Here is a 25,990-nt window from a genome sequence, read left to right on the forward strand (position 1 = left end):
ACACATACTTTTTGTGTAGATACACACTGATATCTATAAACTCAAGGTGGAATAGCCCCCAGTGGTATCTTCACTATTATGCTTCTAGGGTCACTGAGTTTTCAGAAAATGGGTTATTGCGGGCATTTTTCTTTATATGTGGAATTCTGCTGTTGCTCCAAGCAGAAACCATTAAACATCTTCAACATTTCAGATTAAGACTCTCTCTGTAAATGAGTCTACCTTTACACAGACACAGAAGTGACCACTGGGGAATTCATGGTGAGGGCCAGGGAGCCACAGCTGATGAAAGAGCTCTGCCGATGCTCCCTATTTGGTAGTTAAGTTGCTGGGAATGCATCGGCTTGATAAATCTTATCATCTAGTATTTCTCATGCAGACTTGGATTCAGATGGCTCAACTGTACAACTTTCCTCTTAGGTTGCCATCCACCCTGAGATTTTTCTACTTCTTTGATTATCAAACAAGTGAAGGACACCCCCCCAAAGATTGCCCCTGGACATTATGGGACAATGAAAAAGCCAACACAGACATTCCACCAATGCTCCCGTCATACAGGTTAAAACCATTTATGTAGAACAATTTATAAAAAACTTTAGGATGGAAAAATAGTATTATCTGAAGCTTAATATTAAACATTGTGAAAAATACATATTTACAGAGGAATATCACAAAATACAAATTATGTACAATAAGAACTATTACACTTAAATTACATAGATTCTTTTAAAATTTGCTAGACTAATAAATTATACACAATATGAACAGAAATATCTGGCACCTCTCTAGAATATGGAGTTTAACATAAACAATCACACAGTGAAGGGAATTGATCCAAAGAGATCTCGGCTACATTCTTAATGCCTTGAATAGACAGCATCTGAAAAGAAGACAAATTGTTATTAGAGTAGATAGCAGGTAGCTTTGTTATTTTTTCCCTGTGAAAATCAAAAGCTATTTAAGAAAAAAAGATGAATACACCTAATGAATGCCAAGTAAGCTTGGCAGCTAGGTACTGTTTCCCCCTACAGCCTTGCTTTTGGAGCAGCAGTGTGCTGAAGCCAGAGAGGGTTAGCTCTAGAGCCAGGAAGACCTGGTTTGTGACCATAGATAAGTAATTTAATCTCTCTGAGCATCATCTGTAAAATGGGAATGATTAAAATAATCACAGTATCTACTTCACAAGATTGTTGTAAGGATCAAACGAGATATGTGTGTGTATATACATATATCAAATAAGATTATATATGTACAGTACAAATGAGATTATATATAAAGTGGAAATAAGTAATATACATATATAGTATAATTGAGATAATACGTCTAAAATACAAATAAATAATATATAGTACAAATGAGATAATACATATAAATAAAAATGAAATAATATGTATATATAGTACAAATAAGTTATATGTGTATAGTACAAATGAGATTTTGTGTGTATATATATATATATATATATATATGTGTGTGTGTGTGTGTGTGTGTGTGTGTGTGTGTGTGTGTGTGTGTGTGTGGTACAAATCTTTAGCATAATCCAGGGAGACCCTAAAGTTTTAGTGCAATAGCAATTCTAAAGGATACTCTAATTTACAAAGGTATCTCTTTAAATAACAGGTTCTCCCTAGTACATTTATGTTTTTTGTAAGCCATTAACTATTTAATTTTCTGCTAAGGTTCTGAAGTGATGCCACGCTATGGCTGTGGATCCTCAGAGATTATGGTAATAGAGTATACATGCTTGAAGCTCCTGCCATATCTGAAAAGTTTAACGAACAGAACAGAGGAGGCCATGAGTCTGTCCAGATAATTGTGGAGGCTCATTGCCTCCAGGGACTTTTTCATTTCTGTCATTGTGTCCCAGGGCCTGGCACATAGTAGGCACAACAATTATTTGTGGAATTGCTGAACCACCAAAAAGTTGGGAAGAAGATGTTACGTGGGGGGACGGATACAGCCACTCAGAACAACCACACAGAGTAAGGTGTGTATGAGAGTTAGGGAATGATGGAGGAAAATTTGAAAACATTCAGAGTCATGGCCATTGGAATGTCAATCAAAAGTGATGGCGGCATAGTTTTGACACTGACATGTAAATCAGTTTTGTTTTTTAAAAAATTCTATAAACACAGTTTTCCAAGAAAACTTTTTTTCATTCCATGAAATATACTGATTCTCAGTTCTTTTTCACAGGCATATCCTGTCCAAGGAAGGACACTTCCAAGTCCCATACTACCATGGCCTTGGACAAATTTGTGATGGAGACAAGAGAATGTGTGACCTACACACTCCTGTAATTGCTGCCCTGGTTCTCCTGCCTCTACTATAAATCCCCTTCTCTTCATTCCTCAGTACTCTACTGATTGTCTCTTTCCCTCTGTTCAGGCCCTTCCAGTTGCCCACTGATGCAGAGTTTTTCACAACCACATCTACCCACATCTACTGCCAATTAAAAAGTGCCCTCCTTGCATCTAATAACTCAAAGACCAGGCTCTCTTTGCCTCTCAAGGCATCACAAAAGAAAGCTATATTAAAATGTCAATAGGAGAAAGTTAGGTGGTCACTCTTTCAGACAAAGCATCATTTTGACAGTAGCCCTTGAGATACTATATTGGGTAGAAGACCCGGGTTCAATTCCTCTGACACATACTGCCTTTGTAACCCTAGGCAAGACATTTAATTTCTCAGGGCTGGGCAATCCTCTAAGATTATAAATTGCTGAGAATGTGCTGACCTTCACTGGTAGAGGAAATTTCCTCACCTGAGTGTTTCCTGTATTAATTCTATCACAGGCCCATTCCCTATCCCCATCCCTATCTCCATTAAATGCATAAAGATAATATCATGGAAATGTAGATTTACAAATAGAGATGGATTCCTCATTTAATAAGAATGAAGGATACTAAATTGGAATTTTGTTGTAATCCACAATATGTTAAAAAGACCTAGATCAGGCCATCTTAACTTGGGATTCACGGATAGATTTCCCAGGGTCCATAAAGACCATTGAGAAAAAGAATACATAGTTACTTTCAATAACCTCTTACTGAAATTTAGGATTTCCTTTAATCATTTAAAAATATTCTGAGAAGGGTCCATAGGCTTTACTAGACTGCCAAAGGGGTCTGTGTCACAAAAAAATGGTGACGATTCCCTGGCCTCGATGATGGCTCTCCAGTATGTTGGGTAGATCCTCTTGGGGAGGGTTGAAGGAGGGATTTGTAGAAAAATTATAGGGGATGAAAATGTGAGAAAGGATTCTGACTAGTGGAGGATGTAGATGAGATGAATGGATGAGATGAGTGAGATAAGCTGGATACAGAATCTACATATCTTGAGATGTGTAGAGACATAAGGCTATTTAAAATGGAAACTGTGAAAAATCCTTGAAATTAGGACCCCCTACCTCTGTGATACTCTGGATTCACATTTTCATAGATTGGAAATAAAGGATTTTCTTGTTCACTACGAAGCTTCCTGGCTCTTAAGACGTCTCTCACACACTGATGTAGATATACATATTGGCACTGTAAAAGAAAAAAAAAGGAAAGATGTCAAAGAGGGAGAAACAGATAAAATTCTCAGACTGCACCAACAGGCTTCTTTGTGGTTGGCAAATCAGATCATTAGTTCATCCAAAATCCCAAGGACAGATGATGCTTCTTGACACCATAGATATTAAAATAAGCAACCTCCAGTGAAGATAGGAGGGAATTTCATTGAGGCTTCCCCTCATGGTAAAGAAGCAGCCAGGTGGCACAGGTAATAACACCTTGGACCTGCAGGCCTCAGGTACTTTACTAGCTGCATGATCCTTCACCTCAGTTTCCTTATCTGTAAAGTAGTGATAATGAATAACAACACCTACTCCAAGGAAGGTTTTGAGCATCAAATGAGATATTTGTGAAAGTGTAAATTCTAATTTGTAATCCTTAAAGTGTTTTATATAAATCCTTTTATTATTAATTATTATTATTTTGGAGGCAATTGGAGTTAGGTGACTTGCCCAGGGTCACACATCTAGAAAGTGTCTGAGGCTAGATTTAAACTCAGGTCTTCCTGACTCCAGGGCTAGTGCTCTATACAGCTGCCCCTAAATGCTATTATTATTATTAATATTGAAGTGGGATGTAGAGCACAGAATTTCAGTTCTGCTTCTAGGGTTCTCTTTTAATTCCCCTGCTGAGTGGGTGAATACCATTCTAGAACACTTTATCTTTACAGGATTCCCCTTTCCTTATGAAAGATTGACCTGTCCCTAACTCTTGAACCTTACCTCAGACTGAAAGGTTACATGGCTGCTCAAAAGTGATTTGGAAATGAAAAAAAAGAAACAAAATCCAAACGTAAGAGTCAGAGATTGAGAGGAGGAGATCATTTAGACACAATTTTCACAGAAAACAGATACCTATTGCATTAAGACAGCCAATGTAGCTAGCCTTTCCCCTCTACCCCTCCTAGACCTGGTGTCAAACTCAAATAGAAACAGATCCCTGTAGGTCATGTATTGACTTAGAAAACTATAAATGGCCATTACCTATGTTGTACTGTATTTTTATCTATTTTGATAAACATTTCCTGATTACATTTGCATCTGGCTTGGGCTATACTCAGGGCAGTTAGGTGGCAGAGTTGGATAGGGAAACTAATCTTCCTGAGTTCTCACCTGACCTCAGACACTAGCTGTGGGACCCTGGGCAAGTCACTTCCTCATCTGTAAAATGAGCTGGAGAAGGAAAAGACAAACCACTCCAGTATCTTTGCCAAGAAAACCCCAACTGGGGTCACAAGGAGCCAGACGCAACTGAACAATAACAGGAGTGTTGTAACCTCTGCTCTAGGCTAACCCACATACTATCTTATTGCCAAGGGGCTGAAACACACAGGAGTGGAACTCCCCATTGACATAACTTTTTGTAAATGGAACTGATGGTTATGGAAATACAGACTCTACCTCAGCACCTTTACCACACTATCATCAGTTCTCTATGTTATCTTACTAGGTGATCTCATCAGCTCCTCTCCGTTTAATTTTTATCATTATGCAGATGATACCTGGATTGATCTATCTTTCCTGAGTTGTAGTCCTGAATCACCTCTTAGATTTCTTGAACTGGATGCCCTTCAGGTATCTCCAGCTCAACACGTCCAAAACAAAACTCATTATTCTTACCCCCAAACACCATCCTCTTCTAAATTTCTCTTCTGTTATCAAGAATATCACTATCCTTCCAGATACCTTGGTGTCATTTTCAACTCATTATTTCTCATTCCTCATATCCAATGTGTTTCCAAATCTTATCAAATCTGCCTTCACAACTTCTCTCCTGTGCACACCCTTCTCTTCTCTGAAATTGCCACCAGTCTGATGCAAACCCTCCACACCCCATTCCTGGACTATTTCTCTAGCATACTGGTTTGGTCCTTTACCACTGCATCCCTCCTCCACTTAACTGTGAAACTGATCTTCCTAAGATGCAGGTCTAACCATTTTCATCCCCGTATTCAGCAAACTCCAGTAGTTCCTTATTACTTCCAGGATACATAGGAAACCCTCTGTTTGGTTTTTAAAGCTCTTTACAGCCTGGCTCTTTCCCACCTTACTAGACTTCTTATACTTCACTGACCTCCACATACGCTATGATTAGGCAACGCTGGCCTTCCCCGCGATACTGGTCTCCTGTATCTTCCAGCTCTGTGCCTTTTCATTCGCTGTCCCCGATGTCTAGAGTGCTTTCTCTCCTCACTTCCACTTCCACCCTTTTGCCTTCCCTGGTTTAGTGCCAGATTCATCCTCAATCCTCCCTCCTACAAGAAACCTCTCTCTCCCACTCTCCTCCATAGCTTCCCTATTGGATTACCTCCCATTAACACTTTATTTGTATTGTGCGTATGTAGTTGTTTGCATATTGTCCGCATATAGTTTATATATAGTTGTCTCCTCCACCAGAAAGTGAACTCTTGGAGGACTGAGACTGAAATTTTTGCCTTTTGTTTCTACCTTCAGCCTTACACTTAGAGCAGTGTTTGGCACAGAGAAAGTATTTAATAAAGGTTTATTGTTTTTATTGTTGTTAATTGACGTGACTGCAGCCACTAGAAAGCAGGGAAAAGGTAGCGCATCTTAGTGGACATAAAAAGAGAATGAGACTGGCTATTAGGAAGTCTGGGGTCCAGTCCTAGTTCACTAACTAGATGAGTTAACCCATCTGGACCTGTTTCATCTTCTACAAAATCAGGAGATTGGACTAGATGACATCAGGAGTACTTCCAGTTATCTGATCATTGATAGTAACATTTTCTATATGGAGGGAGGTGTGCCTGTTAAAATGCATTTGTAGGGTTATAGATTTAGAATCTGAAAGGAGTTCTGAGATTACGCAGTTCAATCCCTAATTAAAAAAAAAAAAAAGAGAAAACTGAGGTCTCTGATTCCAAGTCTAGCACTATTCTCAACTTGAAAGTATTTCTGGTGCTGTCATGTTGATGGGAGTGGAAAAAAAATGCTTTTTGACTCATATGTCTGAATTAGTATAGAAAACTCACTGGAATTATGAGAAGCTGCAAAGTCCCCTTCCAGCATATACACTCAGCTCTATGGGATGATGTTATGCTTGGTTCCTGCCTGGAAGTTAGGCCTAGCTTTCCTAGCTATTTCATAAGTCAGCCTGTGGTACAATAATTAGCTCAGGATGTTTTTATAACAAATCATTCACAAAGTCATATGCATTAATTTTAATTCCAACACCATGCATTTCCTCTTCCAAATCACTTTTCGCCTGTGATGCGTGCTGCACTCCCCACTCTGCCTAGAAATTAGAGGAGGGAATTTCACAGAGAACAGTTTCTAACATATGACTGCCTCCTGTTGCTAATTTGAGAAGTTCTTTCCCACTCGACCCCCACCCCCAATCTTGAAGTTACAGAATGACTTTTTAAAAAAGATGACTCATATTTTTAATTTTATATAGGAAATTGAGTTACTCTGGAACTACCAAAGTACCTGTGAATGAGGCTTGTAACTTTACAGCCCATCAATATATACCTTTCATAAAGGAGCAGCTAGTAGGAATATGGGCAGCTAGGTGGCACAGTGGATAGAGTGCCAGACCTGGAGTCAGAAAGATGGATCTTCCTGGGATAAATTCTGACTTCAGACACTTAGTTGCTGTGTGACCCTGGACAAGTCACTTAACCCTTCATTTCTTCATCTGTAAATGAGCTGGAGTAGGAAATGACAAACTACTCTAGTATCTCTGCCAAGAAAACCCCACATTAGGGTCACAAAGAGTCGGACATAATTGAAAAATGACTGAGCCACTGCAAGTAAGAATATGTACCAAGGTGCTTTTTCTTAAATATAAACTCTTCTTTTCTCCTTGAGAATATACCTTGGGAAAGGATGCCCACAGAAATGTTCTGCAAGATGAATATTCTTCTCATTTATTCTTAATCAAAAAACTCAAACAATTAGAGATGATATATATCTCACAGAAATACCCTTCTTGCCCTGACTGCCTAATTAAGCTTTTGGTGTTAGCGACACAGATACTGTGTTTGGGGCATCTAGGTGGTGCAGTGGATAGCCCTCTGGACATGGCATCAGGAAGACCCAAGTTTAACCAAAGTCTCAGACACTTGCTGTGTGACTCTGGCCAAGTCACTTGATTTCAACTGTAAAATGGGGATCATACTAGTACCTACTTTGAAGGGTGTTGTAAGTATTAAAAGAGATAATATTTGTACAGCACTTAGCACAGTGTCTAGCAATATGAAAAATAGTAAGGTCTTCTCTTTTTTTGAAGGGAGAATTGCCTCTTCCTACCCTTCCCCCCACCAGAGTATAAGGACTTCACCATCCTTTAGATCCTTCTATTTGCTCAAATCTCTTTATCTTTCTTGATTTCTCTTGAGTCTTCTTTTTTCCAAAATTTTCCAAAATGTTTCCCAAAATTCCTATTCAGTTGTGGTCTTTTCATTAAGAATGCTTGAAAGTCTTTTATTCTTTTAAAGTTCCCTTCCCTCCCCCTCCCACCTCCGTGGATTTATATTCAGTTTTCTAGGGCAAGTTTATTTTTTGTTGTGAATGTTTCTTTTGACTTCTAGCAGAGTACATCCTAAGACTTTCTCTTCTTTCCCAATATTTTGTTGTATGATCTCAACACTGGTTCCTTGGTACAAGAACTTTTTCTTTGCAGATTATTTTTTCTTTGTCTTGGATGATTTGGAGTTGGGCTGTTAATATTCAGTTTGGGGTTTCCTTCAGAGGGATAATCAGTGGACTTTTTTTTTTCATTTTCACTTGGCCCTCTGGTCAGATTATATTTTTATAATTTCTTGAAATATAGTGTCCAGACTTTCTGGACATAATTCAGTTATGGTTTTCAAGGAGTTTGAAGATTCTTAATTTACCTCTTCTTGACTCTTTTCCAGGTTGGTTGTTGTTCTAATATTTCTTGTCATTTCATAAGGAGTTATATTTCCTCCCTTCTGTTTTTCAGAGAGTTAATGAGTTAGTTAAGTTTTTCTACCTTCTGTTCTAAGCTATTTATTCTCCTTTCAATTATTTTACCTTTTGAATTCTAATTTCATTTTTTATTTCACTAGATATTTCTGCCTTATTTCCTCTAGTTATTTTTGTAGAGCTTTTGGCCAAGATATGTTTTGTTTGTTTGTTTATTTTCTTCTCTGGGGTTTTATTTGTAGTTGTAAAATTTACTATCTTCATCTTGGTTATTCGTCTTAGACTTCTCTTAACTCAAGTCATTTCTTCAGTGTTTAGTGTTTTTTTCTGTTTACTTCTACTTCTAAGCTCATGGCCCAGATTGGGTCTTCCTCTGGCAATTTTGGATTGATTGGGTACTCTCTCTAATCTAAGTGCCAAAGTCACTGGCGTGGCTGGCACTAGGCCTCACCTTCCACATCAATCCCTGGCTTCTTCTTTTTTTCAGATTCCTAGTTGTCCACTGGAGGATCAGCCTCATTTAGCCTCAGTTTCCCTTCCTCCGCAATCTCTGTGAGATTTTTCAGCCCTTGTTCTGAGGTCTTGATTGGCTCTAGTGACATAATGGAGCCCATGCTGGAGGAATCCTCATAGGGTCCTGGCACGGATTCCCACTCCTGAGTTGGCCTCCTCATATTCTAAGGAGTGCATAACTAGACCTTTTCTCCCTACACAGTGACCTACAGGGCCTGGCTCTGTCCCATGCTTCTGTTTTGACAGACAAGGGCTAGGATTTGGCTTCAAGATTCCCATTATATGAATACAAATTTTCCTGAAACTCCCCAGTCAGAGTAATGACTCTCCCAGAATCCCTTGGCTTCTGGCAATTTTGTTTTCTTTTTGTGCTGTTTTGGGTTGGATAGAGGAGCTTACTTTTTTCTCCATTTTTTTCTTTTTTTTATTATTTTATTATATTCTTTTTATTTTTTCTTTTCTTTTCTTTATTTTTTCTTTTATTTCTTTATTTATTCTTTTATTATATTCTTTTTATTTTTTATTTTCTTTTATTTATTTATTATTTTCTTTATTTATTATTTTCTTTTCTTTATTATTGCCTCTTTTCACATATTTGCTGCAATTTATTCAAGAGAGCTGGGTTCCCTCATGACCTTTCACATTGTCATCTTAACTGGAGGTCCAGTAGTGACACCTGATGACTGTGTTGTCAGCCTAAATTCCCCATATTATGAATGCTGTATGTCATTCTTAACTTGTTACCTCTACACATGCCTCTCAATTAGAATGGGCATAAGAAAAATGGAAGAGACGAATGGATTGCTATATATGGAAAATTTACATCTTAGTTGGGCAACATTTTTCTCTTGGTTACAATGGATAACAAAGAAAGATGACTGTAGGGAAGACAAAGAATTCCCAGGACATGCGCCATTCACTTTAGAGGCTGGCTGTATTCTCAGGGCAGGAATCTAGGATGTGACGAAGAATGTTTGCCCAATGTTTGTCAAACCAGATGACTGTTTTCTATTTCTGGTAATTCATGTGGGAATAAATGATGCTGTAAGAATGGAATCTTTAGTAATGCTTTCTAGATTAAAAGTCTGGGGCAAGAAACTTAAGACTTTTGGGGCCCAGGTGGAGTTTCCATTACTACAAACAATCAAAGACAGGATCTGATGAAAAAGACAGGTTTGAGAAGTGATCAGCTGATTAAGACAGAAACATCTGACACTTACTAGAAATCTGAAATAGACGAAGAGTTTAGGAAATATATCATAAACCTGGAATAGCAGAAGTGTAGAGGAATATGTGCATGGGATGGGGGGGCCTTCAAATATGCAAGCTACAATCCATCTGCCAGAGCACAGAGCATTTCTTAATTTACCTTCATTATAATTTTAACTTTTAGAGATAGAAGAAATGATGAGCAGAACCTCTGTTCTGGATCAGAAGAACTCATTTGCTAGCATGGAAATAACTGGGAATGTCAGTGTCAGTACCCACTCCATCTTAGAAAGTGTGATAGGAAATGAAATCATGATTTGACAAGTATCTCGGGTTTTAAGAGAACAGATTTTAAAGGCACTCAGAGAAAGGATAGGTAGACTTTCATGGATTACAATCTATAGGGGAAGTTAACAGAGGAGAGATGAGTTCTCACGAATGAAATCCTAAGGACACAATTCCAATGAGGAAAAGAAGGGGGGATGAGTACTAAAGAGATTGTGACTGCACAGGGAATTCATTAAACAACTTAGTATTAAAGAAAAATAAAGATATGGACCAAAGATGGAAAGATAAAGGCGGGCAACAAGGGGTGAATTCAAAAGCATGGCATAGGGTTATTAGAATGGCATGGAGAATGCTAAAACCTGGAATAAGCTGAGGATGGTCAAGAATAAAATTAAGTATAGCAAAAAGGAATTTTGTTTGTTTTAGCAATATTAGTGAAGAGGACCAAAGAAGGGACCAGAAAAGTCTTTAGGGTGGGTGAGACAACGATAACAGATGACAGAAAGACATCCGAAGTCAGAGCCACTCAACTTTGATTTTATACATGTACGTTTTTTTGTTTTGTTTGTTTATTTGTTTTTTTTCTACCATGAAACATGACCTTTGAAATGGAAAAGACAGAACAAAATGACTAGTAGGGAGTTGAAAGCCAAGATAAGTAGAGAGGAGTGATTGAACATCTATCTAGCTGCCATTAATTGGATAGAATACTAGGCTAGAGTGAAGAAGTCTGACCTCAGACACTTATTAGATATGTGACTCTGGGCAAGTCACTTAATTACTGTTTGCCACAGTTTCCTCATCTGTAAAATGGGGAAAATAATAGGACCTACCTCTCAGGGTTGTCATGAGGCTAAAAATGAGATAATATTTCTAAAGTGCTCAGCACATAGTAGGTGCTACATAAATGTTAGTTTTAATTATTTTCATTGTTGCTGTACTTTCTGGCAGAGTACAGCAGCAACTTGTGCTGTTTCTTGTTTAGCTTAAATCCTGATGTCACTACATGCTTATGTCTGTCTTGTGTTTAGTTTTTCTTTTGTGTATAAGAAATAAATAGTTGTTTTATCTCTTATTTACATTACAATATAACATGATATATTGCATATATTTTATTCTCCCCCCGTTTGGGGAGACATAGACATGAGCCCAATATAAGTAAATCTTCTTTTTTTCTAGGTTAAGCTCCCCCAGAGCTGAACCTGATCTGGGACCCATGTACGGGTCCAAAAGAGAGAGATCCATTAGTGGAGAAGGGAAGGAGGGGGAGTGTTGAATCCCCTGGGGACTAGCAGCTGTTATCAATGTTCAATAAACATGTTGAATGGGTGGATAATTCATTCCAAATCATCTATAATCTCTTCTGCACAAAGCATGGATTAAAAACAATCCATTTTACTGCTTTCTATCATATACACAGGCAACTAGAAAGGACAAGTGTTATCCAGAGTCCAACAGTATTGAACCTGAAAAATAGCAATTCCCTCAAGCAACCTAAATGTAATTCTCTGTTTTTCTTATCTCTGTCTTTCTTCCTAATCCATTGAAATAATCAAACTTTCTGAGTGGTCTACATAGCATAGATTCTAACTCTTACCTCTGTCTGAACCATGTGAACCCTGTGAAGTCTGAGATCATGCACTGCTCCATAAATGTCAACAGAGTCCTTGGAGTCTAACTGCTGCAGGATGCGGTCCAGTGCAATGAAGGTGCCTGTCCTACCCACGCCAGCACTGAAAAAGATGGAGAACAGATGTGAACCATGAGACATTTTTTAAAAATCTCTGTCTTCATTTTAAATGTAACTTATTTTATTTTACTTTTTTTAGTTGACAAGCAGTCATTCTCTGTCTCTATCTCTCTTTCTCTCTGTGTGTCTCTCTGTCTCTGTCTCTCTCCTCCCTACTTTAAAAAAAAAGAAGAGTAAAATTCTTCTAACAAATAAGCGTAGTCAAAAAAAAAAAACCAAACTCCTCTATTGGTCATCTCATTTTGCATCTTAAGTTCATCCCCTCTCTGTCAGGAAGTGAGTATCGTTTCATCAAGTATAGATATCATGCAGGTGCATCTGTTGCAGTTTTGCCTTTCCTACTATTTCTAGGAGAAATTTTGTATTTCTTTTGCGAGTTGTTTATAGGATTGAAAAGACCTTTTCCCTTGGATCCTCAGTCTAGCAATAATTATCCAATGACAAGCACATTCCTCAGAAGCTAAAGTGCTCTTTGGTAACTCATAGGATCATAGACATAGAGATGAGAAGAGACCTTGGAGTTCATCCAGTCTAATCCCTCTCATTTTACAAATAAGGAAACAAGGACAGATGGCCAAAGTAACTTGTATGATAAGATCATACAGGGAACAAATGAAAGAGATAGGATGTAAGCCTGAGTCTTCGGATTTATAACTGGAAAGGATCTCAAAGATCATATAGGTCAAAATTCTCACTTTGTATATGAAATTGAGGCCCAGAATGATCAAGTGTCTCACTTAAAGTCACAGAGCTAATAAGGAACAGATCTGGTGTATTTCTATTAATAGCACATGAAATCCAATGGTAGAAAATCTGGGGTTATTGGTGTCATTGGTGTCTTTACATTTGCTTTTTTAAAAAGATAACAATGTGTATACCTCTATTAATAGCTTTTATCAAGGAACATCAGTGTCCTAAGCATTAACTAGTCAAACACTATGTTCTCCAGATAGACTGAATTGACTTATGGGTCTCTCTTGGCCTGTACTACAATCAATTCTCCAAAGAGCTGCCAGAGCACAACACACACAGGTCTGACCATACCATTCTGCTACTGAATGAACTTCAGGGACTCTATTACCAAAGTGATTTTCCCAACACACTGCTGAATGAACTGCAATACCTCCCTATCATTAAAGAAATTTATTTTAAGCAAAGATCTGAAAATGTCGTCCTCTTCTTGGTGTTTGAAGTCCTTCACAACCTGGTCCTCATCTACCCCTCTCCCTTCACTTTATGGTCTAGCCACACCAGCCTTCCTGGACATCTCTAATTTCTATCTCCATGTCTTTGCACTGGCTCTCCCCTATGCCTGCCATTTCATAGAATCCTTGACTTCCTTTAAGGAACAGCTCTGTGAGGGCTCCCAAGAGCCTAGCACTGTGCCTAAGTATAGTAGAAATAGTATATGCTTGTTAACTAAATATTATTGTGATCAGGTAGCACCCTGAGGCACAGAGGCAGAAAATCATTATTCCCAGATTTAGGAATTTGCTATGAGAGGAAATTGACAAAGAAGTGGCTAATAGACCTCATTATGGATAAAACAAAACAAAAACCCAAAATAAAACAATATCTGTATTTTTTTTGCTGTGTACAAAGTATTTATTAACACTGTCATTCAAGTACTGTATTTGGAGTCAAAAGACCTCAGTTTATTCCCTATCTGGATGACTTTGAGTAATTGACAACCTTTCTTGACCTCCATTTTTCATCTCTATAAAATGATGCAGTTCATCATCTATAAAATCTAGTGTCCTTTCCAGCTCTAAGTGCTATGATCCTAGGAGGAGGTTAGGAAAAATGTCATGGATGGAGTGAAACAGACTTTACATGCTTCCCACAAAATCAGTAGGATTTGTAGTCTTAGAGCAGAGAGGGGTCAACATCACAGCACAATCCAGTGCAAGGAGGTGAAATTCATGGTGTGTTCATGGGATCGGCCTGACAGGAAATGCTGAGGAATATTTACAAATAAACTTGAAATGCAAAGTTAGCAGGCTAGGGTCTTTATATGGAGGGCCAGGAAAACTAGACAAAAGAATTTGGATTTACCGTATTAGTGTATGGTACATCCACTGTCCTTTTTACTGTGCTTTTCATCATTAAGCTGCTCCATGTGAAAAGGGATATTGTCCCATTATAGGTACATGTCACTAAGGCTTCTTTCATATGGAGCAGTTTAGAGGACAAAAGGGTAAGAAAATGTGAAATGTATTTGATAGAAGGAAAAAAGGATCATAGGCAGAGACTAAAAAGTCCTGAGAGACCTAGGAAAGAGTTTTTTCTCTAAATATGCTAATTTAGTTGACTAGCCTGACCATTGGACTTCTAACCCTCAGATTTCCCCATATTTATGCCTTGATTTGAGCTCCTACACATGGCCCTGGAATGACTTCTCTTTGCTTAGAATTTGGTGCTGATGCCTACCTGCAGTGCACAATGGTGGGCCCAGCCCCTGGTGTTCTATTAATATAATCCCTGACTGTCCTTACAAACTGGATCAGGGATTGGGTGGTCTCTGGAACTCCATGATCTGGCCAGACCGTATAGTGAAAGTGACGGATGAGCCTGTTTGCATCAAGTTGCTCCTCCTGTCAGAGGTAAAGATAACGAGAAAAATGAACCAAAGCAGACATCTGAACACCCCAATCACATTCATGCAGTAAACAGTACATTTACTTAGCAAGACTGGAATTACAGGTGTCCATCGGATAATACTCAACGAGGAGCAGGATGAATGGACCCTATTCATTTGCACAGGCTTAATTATTTGAGATAAAGAAATAAAAGTCAGATCAGGAAGACCCCCAACATACACTGCATATTTTAAATTCTCGGATTGTCCATTCTGATAGCACAGACTCTGACAGCATCTGCACGATGAGGTCTCCATAATACAGGGAATCTTGGTCTGCTGGCCAATAGTGATCACATTTTACCTAGAGAAAAAGAGAGGGTGGCAAAAATGAGCCCTGGAATATGTGTCCCTGGTGAATCTGCCCTTTGGACCCTGAAAGTGCCTTTCTGAGTTAGGTATCTGGTACCAGCTACTAGAGTAATCAAATTGTTTTCCACCAGACTAATCCCTCAAGGAAAACCCTTTCATGGCTAAGGCTCAAAAGTAATGGGGAAAAGTAAACAGAATTTCCAGATGACTGGGGGAAAAGGCACCTGTCTTCACCCTAGACACACACAACACAGACCCATTCTTTTGTTTCTATTATCTTCCATTTCAAGGGTAATGTAATGTGACTTGGGCTTTCTAGTCATTGTTTAGTTCACTTTCATCCCTAGACAAAGCCTTAGAAGTGATTGGCCCCTCTGGAAACTGCATTCAGAGGATGGAGTTGGACAGAGGAAGGTACAAAGTTTTTGGTTTTGTTACTCATATTGAGAACGTATAACAACACCCCACCCCATACCCCATTCTCAGACCCCAGCTTGGATTTAAGAGTGTTAAGTGGTTGGCAACTTTTTCTGATCAGATTGGTAAATCAGTCTGTTTACACATACAAAGAGAAGTGGAGAATTCAAGCTATTATTTGGATAAAACAAAGCAAAGCAACAACCAAAAAAACCCCTCTTCTGACCCTAAATGGGCACATAAGTGATTCACCCCCAAGTTCTGTGCTCATTTAAATGCATCCACTTTGTATCTGGGGACATAAATAAAAAGTGATAAAGTCCTGCTAAACTGGGGACCCTTCTCTCCCTTACCAATTGTAGCAATGGGTACAGTGGTTATGGTTGTCACAAACTGAAGGGTAGAATTTCTATCTTGCTTTGTATTCTCAGGGCTTAGCATAGCTCATATGGTCTACAACCTCAGGCATACTATTGGGGTTTTCTATTATAAAATTCTTTGAGGGGCTCCCCATAACAATTTCTCTCCAGCTCAGTTTCCCCTCTAACTTTTTTGACAATGCTCCTTGAGGTCAGGGATTGGTTTTGGTTTTCTTTGTAGTCTTAGCACTAAGCACGTAGTAGGTGTTTAAATGCTTACCCAATTGCTGAATTTTATCCAAATGACATTTGTGAGACAAGTCAAGGAGGTTTTTATTTTTTTTTTACTTACCCGACCCTTCTCAACACACTGGGTCACCATTACGATGTTGTGGACATTCTGTTCCCACGACATTTTCCAAAAGTCATCTTTGGTGCCAGGAAGGGGTCCTTGAGTAGCAATGTATTCTCTTCTAAAGTTGTTGCCCTGCAATGAATTTACAGTCTGTGAGTCCAGAAACAATAGACTCTCAAGAATTAAACAAAGGGCCAGACCCATATGGAGATTGGACGATATGTTTATATCCTCTGAGAAAGAAGTAATAAAACATCCCCCAAGGTCCCTGAGAAGTGCTTGGAAGAAGGAAGGACACAGGTCAGAGTGTTTTAGTATTGGGGGAAGACAAGTTCCCCTTTCATCAATAAACATTTATGAAAATTTAGGGAACAGGGTTACAAAGACAAAAAAGAAACAAGGACATGTCTTGGCTAAAAAGGAAGTAGAGAACTGAGGCAAACATCTAGAAAACATAGGCAGGGATTTCAGAACTGATCTAAGCCAACTCTAACATTTTACTGTTGAAGAAATTGATACCCAGTGAGGGTAAGTGATGCGCCCAGGGTCATATAGCTAGATAGCTCAAAAACAGGATTGTGAACTACAGGTCTCTTTTTACTGTGTCCAGACAAATAACCCTTTTGACCCAATAATCTGTTTAACTGTCTCAATTTACTCTTTTCCTAGGTGAGTGAAGATACCATCTCAGGCCCACAATGCTTTGTCACAATTGTTTAAGCAGAAAGCCAGGGTGTTTAGATGGCTGAATTCATGCTGCTGGGAGTTGAGTAGAGAGTCAGAATCAGATCCTAAAAGGGAATCATATCCTGAATTAAGTCTGAGAAACAAGAAATTCCTGTAGTTTCATAGGATTGAATTGAAACAGGATGAGAGCAGAGTCAGGCTAGCTGCACTGACAGACTGAGTCATGGCCTCCTTGGTGCCTTGCTCACTGGGCTGATGGCTAAGGGGACAGAGAGAGAGAGAGAGAGAGAGAGAGAGAGAGAGAGAGAGAGAGAGAGAGAGAGAGACGGAGATGGAGACGGAGACAGAGAGAGACAGAGACAGAGATAGAGAGACAGAGAGAGAGACAGAGAGAGAGAGAGAGAGAGAGAGAGAGAGAGAGAGAGAGAGACGGAGACGGAGACAGAGAGAGACAGAGACAGAGATAGAGAGACAGAGAGAGAGACAGAGAGAGAGACAGAGAGAGAGACAGAGACAGACAGAGAGACAGACAGAGAGACAGAGACAGAGACAGACAGAGAGAGAGAGACAGAGACAGAGAGAAAGAGAGAGAGATAGAGAGAGAGAACGACCTTTGGAAATGTGTCCTTGGCTCCTGATAACCATGATCTGATGTGATTACAGCAATCCCAGAAAGTGGGATTTAGCACTGATTGAATTGGACACCATTCATTTTATGGCAATCAGGCACTGTTAGTCAATCAGACATAGTCTTTAAAGAAAAATAAAACAGAGAGGATTCGCAGACCATTAAATGAGAACACTAAACATGACTGGGGAAAGCTCTTAAAAGAAGGCTGTACATCAAAGCTTTATCTTTGGGCACAGTGACTCCAGGATACAGGGTATTCTCGCACTTACTGGTATGTAGCTGGCATTGATATAGTCTGAGCAAGGGTCATCATCAACATTAGAAAGCTTCACTCTTGTTGTATCATCTGGAAAGCAAGTTATTGAAAGAGTCAGTAAGGCCCTAAGCACTTATTAAATGCTAAGTGTATGGCAGGCACTGTGCTAAGCTCAGGGGCTCCAAAAAAAGGCAAAGACAGTCCCAGTCCTCAAGAAGCTTACATCCTAATGGGGGTAGAAGACCATATGGAAATAAGTAGGTACATACAAGATATATTACAATACACATAGAAGATCATCTCTAATCTCTTTTCCTCTGTGAATGAAGATACACCCTCAGGCTGACCCATGTCTTGTCTTGTTAAACAAAAGCACAGGCTGTTTGAATGGCTAGGGTTGAATTCATGCTGCTGGGAGTTAATGAGAGGGTAGTTAGAATCAGATGCTGAAGGTGAATATGTTTCAACTTAAGGGAAAGGCTAATGCAGGGGTTTTTAGACTTTTTAGGAGTCATGGAGCACTTTGGCAATCTGGTGAAGTCTTTGGATTCCTTCTCAGAATAATGCTTTTTAATGTATAATATAAAGTACATAGGATTGCAAAGGAATCCAATTATATTGAAGTATAGTTATTAAATATTTTAATTGTAAATATTTACTTATTTTTTAGTTTCCAACATTCATTTTTATAAGATTTTGAATTCCAAATTTTCTTTCTCTTTCTTTCCTGCCCCCCCACTAATATGGTGAGCAATCTGATGTAGGTTATATATGTACAATCATATTAAAATATAAACAATTTTTAAAAATATATATCTAATTTCTGCTGCTTTGCTAGCCTCATTTCTTTTTTTTTTCAATTTATTAATTTGTTTTTAGTTTTCAACTTTCACTTCCATAAGTTTTAAATTTTCTCTTCCTCCCCAAGACAGCATGCAATTTGATATGGGCTCTACACATACATACATTCCTGCTAAACACATTTTCACATTAGTCATGTTGCACAGAAGAATTATAACGAATGGGAGAAAAAAGATGTTGTTTTTTTAAAGCATTCAAAGATCTCAGTGATGAACCTCTGATAGAGGTTTATCTTTGTATCTGGGGTTGACTTCCCTGTTCTTGGAAAGGGCATGCACATTTAAAAATGGTGAATGAAGGGCACTATCTGACGGACACCCCTCTGCAAAGCTGTTCCATTCATTCGTCATGGAGGTCTGCTCCATGGCAAGGTTGGAATGAACCTCATTCATAAAAGCCCCTGCTGCCTTCTGGGCCAAGTATCAAATATACCGTTCCATGGTTTCTGTTAGGGCTCTGAGCGGTATCAGCTATGACAGCCCAGCTGAGCGACTGGAACAGCTGTAGCTTCTCATAATCAGAATGCCCATTATTCCTCCTGCCTCTGCCTCCGGTGGGTAGTGAAACAACCTGAAAATCAGTTCGTTTTAAAAGTCATAGCTTTTCAGCACCAAAACTCTCTGGACTGCAACTAGTCATCTTTTGGAGAGCAATCACTTCCTTTCCTCACCCTCATTTGTTTTACAGAAAAAGAGGTGAAAACTGGGCTGCGGGAGATAGCATTACACAAACCAACATAAAACTCACAGGGCAGTATGTTGTTGTATCGATTTTTCCCTCTGTTCTCTGGCAACAAGGCTGTGTCACATGATTGGTTTCGACCCACCTCTTTTAAATCCTGTTAGGACAGAAATGAAAGTTTCCAAGTGGAAAATTATTAAATGGTGTGAATATGAACCTTAAAGCACCCGAGTTATCTAAAGCCAAATGGAGAGGGATCTTTTTTTTTTTTTGGCTATTTAATTAAGTGGTCTAATGGGCAAAATTAATGATGGTATTGTTTACATCTGAAAGGAACACTTTGTGTTAATAACAAGAGACCCACTTGTTTTGGTTCCTTGGGCTCCTACAATCTGCTCATCTCTTCCTGAAACCAAACTGTCAGCACATTGTGCCATAGTCACAAGATGGCAAGAAATAGGATTTAAAGCACAGGGGACTCTTAGAGGTTATCCAGCCCACAGATGAGGGAACTGAGGCAGCAGAGGTTAAGTGACTTGCCCAAGGTTATACAGCTGATAAATGTCTGGAGTTGGACTTCCTAGACCTGACTCCAGACCCAGTGCTTTCCTCACTGGACCACCCAGCTGCCTAATATTAAAAGGCAGGGTTGGGGCATCAAGTCAAGCCTTCAGCATTCAAACATATTACTCAATATGAAAGTTATGCAGACTGTAATAGTCTTGTTGAGGTATTAAAACTCATCCAAACTCCTAGCCAAAATCAGAATCTGAGCCCAGATGAAAGGCTGAAGGCATGGGTAAACTACTGCCTTGGAAGTTGGATGGCTATTTGGCCTTGATTCCTACCTCATATTCTTTGGAGAGAAGATAGTTGGAATCCGCTTGTAGCTTCATGAAGTGTGCTTCAAACTGATTAACTTTTATAGGGCTGCCATTAAAATAATAACAACAAACTGTTATGGAGTCAAGGGGCCAGATCTGAGCAATTTTTCAAAAGCACACATTCTAACAGATGGGGAGTTTCTCTCTCTCTCTCTCTCTCTCTCTCTCTCTCTCTCTCTCTCTCTCTCTCTCTCTCTCTCTCTCTCTTCTCTTCTTTTCTCTTCTCTTCTCTTTTTCTCTCTTTCTTTCTCTTATCCCCTACCACTCTTTCTCTTTTCTTTTTCTCTTTGTCTCTCCCTTCTCTCTCTCCTTTCTCTCTCCTCTTTCATCTCTCTGTCTCACTCCTCTCATTCTTTCTCTTTCTCTCTCTCTCATAGTTTCTCTCTCTCTCTTTCTCTCTCTCTCTCTCCCTCCTTCCCTCCCTTCCTCCTTCTCTCTTACCTAGAAGTTCTCCGGTTTCTGTAAAAGAAACAACAACAACATTATGAGTGAATCACCAGAAAAAAATAGTCAACTGAGCTTTCACAAAACATTTGTAAAATCTGGAGGAAAATATGATGGGTTACCCTTTCTGCCCCAGGTTCAAATGGACTGACAATGGTCTGTCCCTACGGATGCTGAGTCTGGCTGTGGGTCTGTCCTGACCGTGGCTGAAACACAAGGGAGGACACTTTTCACATTGATTGTCATACACAATTTGATTCTATGCAACAAAAGTTTATCAAATACCTACTGTATACTTATCACAATGCTAGGTATTGGATAATATATAAAATTTAGGTAAGTGATGATCCTTCCTTCTAGTAACTTATAACATAGTAGGGGAAAAAGGTAACAATAGATTCTTCTTTTGGCCAGTGGTGGTTGGGTGGTGGGTGGAAAGGTTAGGGTAGGGGGAGACCTGTGATTTAATCAGTGTGATCTGTCACTAAGCAACTTGTTCATGATCATAAGCCAGCTCTAGAACCTATTCTTACTCAAAGAGTGAGTATTCCTTTGGTGTACCACGTCGCCTGAGACAGGGAATGAAGTGCCATAATGAGGAACAGGAAGAAAACTAGTTTGGGTAGACTGTTGAATGAGGGAAAACTGTCTCCCTCTATTAGAACACGAGTTCTTGGAGGACAGGGACTATGTTTTTGTATCCTTAAGCACTTCCCACAATGCCTCACACACAGTTCGTTAGAGCTTGTAGAATGACAGTATAATAAGGCTGGAAAGACAGGTTGGAGACAGGTTGAGAAGAACTTTAAATGCCAAACAGAGGAGTTTATATATTATCTTCAAGGCAATAAGGAATCACTGGAATTTTCTGAGCATGGAGGTAACTTGATGAGACCTACGCTTCAGGAACAATCACTTTGGCAGCTGGATAGGGGATGAATCAGAATGGAGCAAGGTTTGAGGTAAGGAGACCAAATAGGGTATTGTTTAGTCATATCCTACTCTTTGTGACCCCTTTTGGGGTTTTCTTGGCAAAGATACTGGAGTGGTTTGTCATTTCCTTCTCCAGCTCATTTTGAGGAAACTGAGGTAACCATGGATAAGACCTGACCAGAGGCACACAGCTAGTGAATGTCTGAGCCTAGATCTGAAGTCAGGAAGATGAGTCTTCCTGACTCCTGGTCTAACACTCCATCCACTGAGTCATGTGCCTGCTCAAATAGATTACTAGAAAATTCCAGGAGATAAGTGATAAGTGAATGAACTAGGGAGGTGCTTATCCCAGTGGGGATGACAGGGTAGATACTGTGGAGATCAAAGCAATAAGATTTGGCAACTGATTGTATATGTGGGATGATGAGAATAAAGAGTTAATGACACTGAGGTTTCTAACCTGGTTGTCAGAAGAGTGATTCCCTCTTTGGTAATAGGGAAGTTCAGAAGCGGGAGAGGAATAAGCATTTATGAAGCACCTGCTGTATATCAGGTACTGTGCTAAGGACTTTACAAAGATCTCATTTGATCTTTACAACAACCCTGTGAGATAGAGTTTGAGGGGAAACAGGGGACTATTGTTGGGGGTTTCAGAAGAGAGAGAGAGACAGAGACAGAGACAGAGAGACAGAGAGAAAGACAGATACAGAGAGACAGAGACAGAGAGAAAGACAAAGAGACAGAGACAGAGGCGAGAAAGAGAGAGGAAGGAGGAAGATGAGGATGAGAGAGAAGAAGTCTTAAGCTTTAATAGCTTGAATAGCTTAAAACTGCACTGAGATTTTTGGCACACTGTATAAATGTATATGTGTGTGTATACATATATGCGTATGTGACACACCATGTTTCAAAAATCTTCGTGCAGTTTTAAGCTATTAAAGCTTAAGACTTCTTGTTCTCTCTCGCTGTCTTCTGAATCCCCCAACAGTAGTACCCTGTTCCCTGCCCTCCTCCCCCCCCCCCCAACCACACTGTATCTCACAGGGTTGTTGTGAGGATCAAATGAAATATTTGTAAAGTGCTTAGCACAGTACTTGGCACATAGTAGGGAGAAGGATAGGGGCTCAATAGGGAGGAAGAGAAGGACTGCCTTAATGCAGAAGGTGCCCAGTTTAGATTAGAGAGCCTAAATTTGCAGCAGATCCCACCAAAACAGTTGGGAAGTATCTTGTTGCTCTGTTTTTGAACAAAGAAGAGAAATGACCAGCTGGGTCTGGCAGCAGGATGAAGAAGATAGAGTGGAGAGAGAAAGAGTGGAGGCAGAGAGATAGGCGTAGTAAAAATGGATTAACATGGATGCTTGACTTGAGTCTTGGGTTTTCATCTACACATTTGCCAAAATATACACTGCCTTGATCTCTTTTACAGATGGAAAGGAAAAAACAGAGAAGTATATGCCATTTCTTAAATCAATCTGTGCTATAGTGGAGGGTTTATCGCTTCCAGATTTGGGTTATAATCACTTCCCACTCCCTCAAGAAACTTTCCTTTAAAAAAGCAATCCATAGAGAACAAAGCATGGCAACAGGAAAGAAGAGTGAAAAATTTATTACTGTGGGCCAGGCACTATGCTTTGAGATTTCCAAACACTTTATAAACACTATCTCATTTGATCCTTATAAAAACCCTAGGAGATAGGTATTTTCATCATCCCCAAATGGGAAAACTGAGGCAAACAGAGATTAAGGGACTTGTCCAGGGTCACGGAGCTAGTGAATGACTATGGTCAGGTCATGGTGACTCTAGGTTCAGTACTCTATCTACTGTGCCTCCATATATAAGGAAGAAATAAGAAAGAAAATATAAAAAATGAGAAATACCCAGTTTAATGGCATTTCTGGCATTCTTGGCACCATAAACATTTGGTATTTAATGGTGACTTCATCTCCCCTTACTCCCAAAAGTTAAATTACAAATGAGCCACAAAATAGCAAAGACCAACTGTGGTTTTAAAACATAATTACAATTTAGTTAAGTCAATGAGAATAGAAAATGTCAAGCTCTGTGCAAACAGTTCCTAGAATCATAGATCATAGAGCTGGAAATGACCTCAAGAAATTGAATCAAATGAGAACTTTTAGTTCCTGACCCCAAAGGCTTATTCCGGACTAAATAAGACTCAACAATTCAATGTCATTCACCCAACATTTATAAAAGGTCTATTCTATGCAAGGCATTGTGCTGGGTCCTAGGAGTTTAAAGGACAAAGTCCTCACCCAATGGAAAGATGAAACCTGTGCCCAAGCAAGCATGATACAAAGCAGAATGGGATAAGGGCAAAGGACATACCAGACAAAAGTTTATAACAAATCAGAGATGGGCGAGAAAGCATTTAGTGAGGGGATGGATCAGGACAAGTTTTTTCTAGATGGTAGTACCTGAATTTGGCCTCAAAGGAAGATGGGTGTTTCATCAGGCAGAAATGAGGAAACAGTATATTCAAGGTATATGGAAAAGCCTGTACTGCGTGGAGAAAAGCATGGAAGGATGAAATTAGAGTGTGGTCTACTTCAGTTGGACTATACTGTTTATTAAGGAGAGTACAGTTAAAATAATGCAGAAAAGAAGTTGAAACATGGGGATTCCACTTTCCTTGTATTAAAGATATGAATAGGAGTTGAGATTTTCAGCATTAGAAAACAAAAGGATTATGGGAAATTAAACTCCATTTTCCTTTTCCTTTTTTTCATCCAACAAACATTAATGAAGCTCCTACTAGTAGGTGAAATGCTCACTGCTAGGCACTGAGTAGGACAGAAAGATGAACAAAACGTCTTTATCCTTGAGAAACTTACAGTCTATCAGGAGAGATATGATAAGTTGAGATGATCAAAAAAGAATACAGAAAATATGTAAGAAGAATATAAAATGCTATGATATCAGATTAAGCTGGGGAATGGGTTGGGAGTGTGCATCAAAGAGATGATATTGAATGACAGGAGAGATGTCAAGAGGCAGAAATGTTGGGTGGGGGAGAGGAGAAAAAAAAGAGATCATTTTCAGGCTGAGGGTATGCTGTGACCAAGAAATACATATACAATAAATACACACACATACACACACACATATATACATATACATATATACATGCACACAATGTTCCAAAAATCTGAGTATAGTTGAAAGGTATTAAAGCTTAAGATTTCTTGTTCTTTCTCTCTCTCTCTCTCTTTCTTCCTCTCCCCTTTCCTTTCCCTCTTTCTCCATCCCTTTTACTTCTCCATATAATATGAAAATATTATACATTTACAAACTATATATACTTATGCAAATATATTTTTACATGTATGAATGGATACATACATATCTACACATATATCATATATGCATATAGTATATAAGTATATATTTTATATATGTATATATCATATACAAAATATATGTATATATTATATATAATATATTATATATGCATATATGTTATATATGAGTATGTAATACACACATATACACATACTCACATAATACACAAAGAGATATGGAAAGATATGGGATGCATGCAATAAAATATAATAAGGTTTCATGAGTACGTGAGGAGGAATGGGGTCAGATAGAAATGGAACCAGGTTATGAAGGACTTTGAATGCCAAGATAAAGAGGTTGTACTTTGTTCCATTTATTGAGGCACAAAGAGGGCTTAAACCAGTTGAAATTTTAAAAGAATCTTTTTTTGTCAAGTGGAAACTCATTTAAAATTGAATTTCAATGTTTGTAAGACAGAGCCCGGAAAAGAGATTCTGTACCTACCTCACTTTCTGTCTACAGATAAATAAGGCAATGACTGCCACCAACATGCCGATGAGGAACAAGCCAGCACTCACTCCTTCAATAACTCCAAACAAAGGCTCTGCGAGAATCCAAATGAAACAAAACAAAGCCCAGTGTGGGAATTACTTCAAGGAAAATAGTAGGGAGAAATTCAATCCCTCTCTCTGGAGGATATTTTGCATTTGAGATAGATTAGAAAATGTACCTGTACCTATGGCTTAAATCTGTGAGTATTGGGAAGGTCTATGACTTCATAGCATAAGCATTTCCCAAGACAGAAACTCCCTCTACCAACACAGATCACAGTCTGTGGCTGAGTGACATATATCCTGGAAAGCTGCTTAAGACACTGAGAGGTTATCATTTGCCCACAGTAATCCTGCTGGTAAATATCAAAGGCAAGATGTGAATATGATTTTCTGACCCCAATGCCAACACTCTACCAACTACACCACACTGACTCTCTGCATCTAAATA

General features: G+C 39.0%; 1 protein-coding gene across 2 annotated transcripts in view; it reads right to left on the reverse strand.

The window, feature by feature from the left end:
* Positions 1-553: 553 nt before the first annotated feature.
* The window catches only part of PTPRB (protein tyrosine phosphatase receptor type B), a 155,695-nt gene continuing 130,258 nt past the window's right edge, over positions 554-25,990 (reverse strand). For both annotated transcript variants that reach the window (XM_072655372.1, XM_072655373.1), the window contains 12 exons: positions 25,493-25,592; positions 20,875-20,958; positions 20,750-20,767; positions 20,273-20,354; positions 19,491-19,581; positions 17,896-17,972; positions 16,306-16,440; positions 15,047-15,169; positions 14,658-14,821; positions 12,075-12,210; positions 3,410-3,530; positions 554-880 (listed from right to left, as the gene is read on the reverse strand). In XM_072655372.1, coding sequence (XP_072511473.1) covers positions 858-880; positions 3,410-3,530; positions 12,075-12,210; positions 14,658-14,821; positions 15,047-15,169; positions 16,306-16,440; positions 17,896-17,972; positions 19,491-19,581; positions 20,273-20,354; positions 20,750-20,767; positions 20,875-20,958; positions 25,493-25,592 — 1,154 coding nt within the window. In that variant the 3' untranslated portion in view covers positions 554-857. The remainder of the gene's footprint in view (positions 881-3,409; positions 3,531-12,074; positions 12,211-14,657; positions 14,822-15,046; positions 15,170-16,305; positions 16,441-17,895; positions 17,973-19,490; positions 19,582-20,272; positions 20,355-20,749; positions 20,768-20,874; positions 20,959-25,492; positions 25,593-25,990) is intronic.

The sequence above is a fragment of the Notamacropus eugenii genome, chromosome 3, assembly GCF_028372415.1.
Source record: "Notamacropus eugenii isolate mMacEug1 chromosome 3, mMacEug1.pri_v2, whole genome shotgun sequence".
Classification (NCBI taxonomy): Eukaryota; Metazoa; Chordata; class Mammalia; order Diprotodontia; family Macropodidae; genus Notamacropus; species Notamacropus eugenii.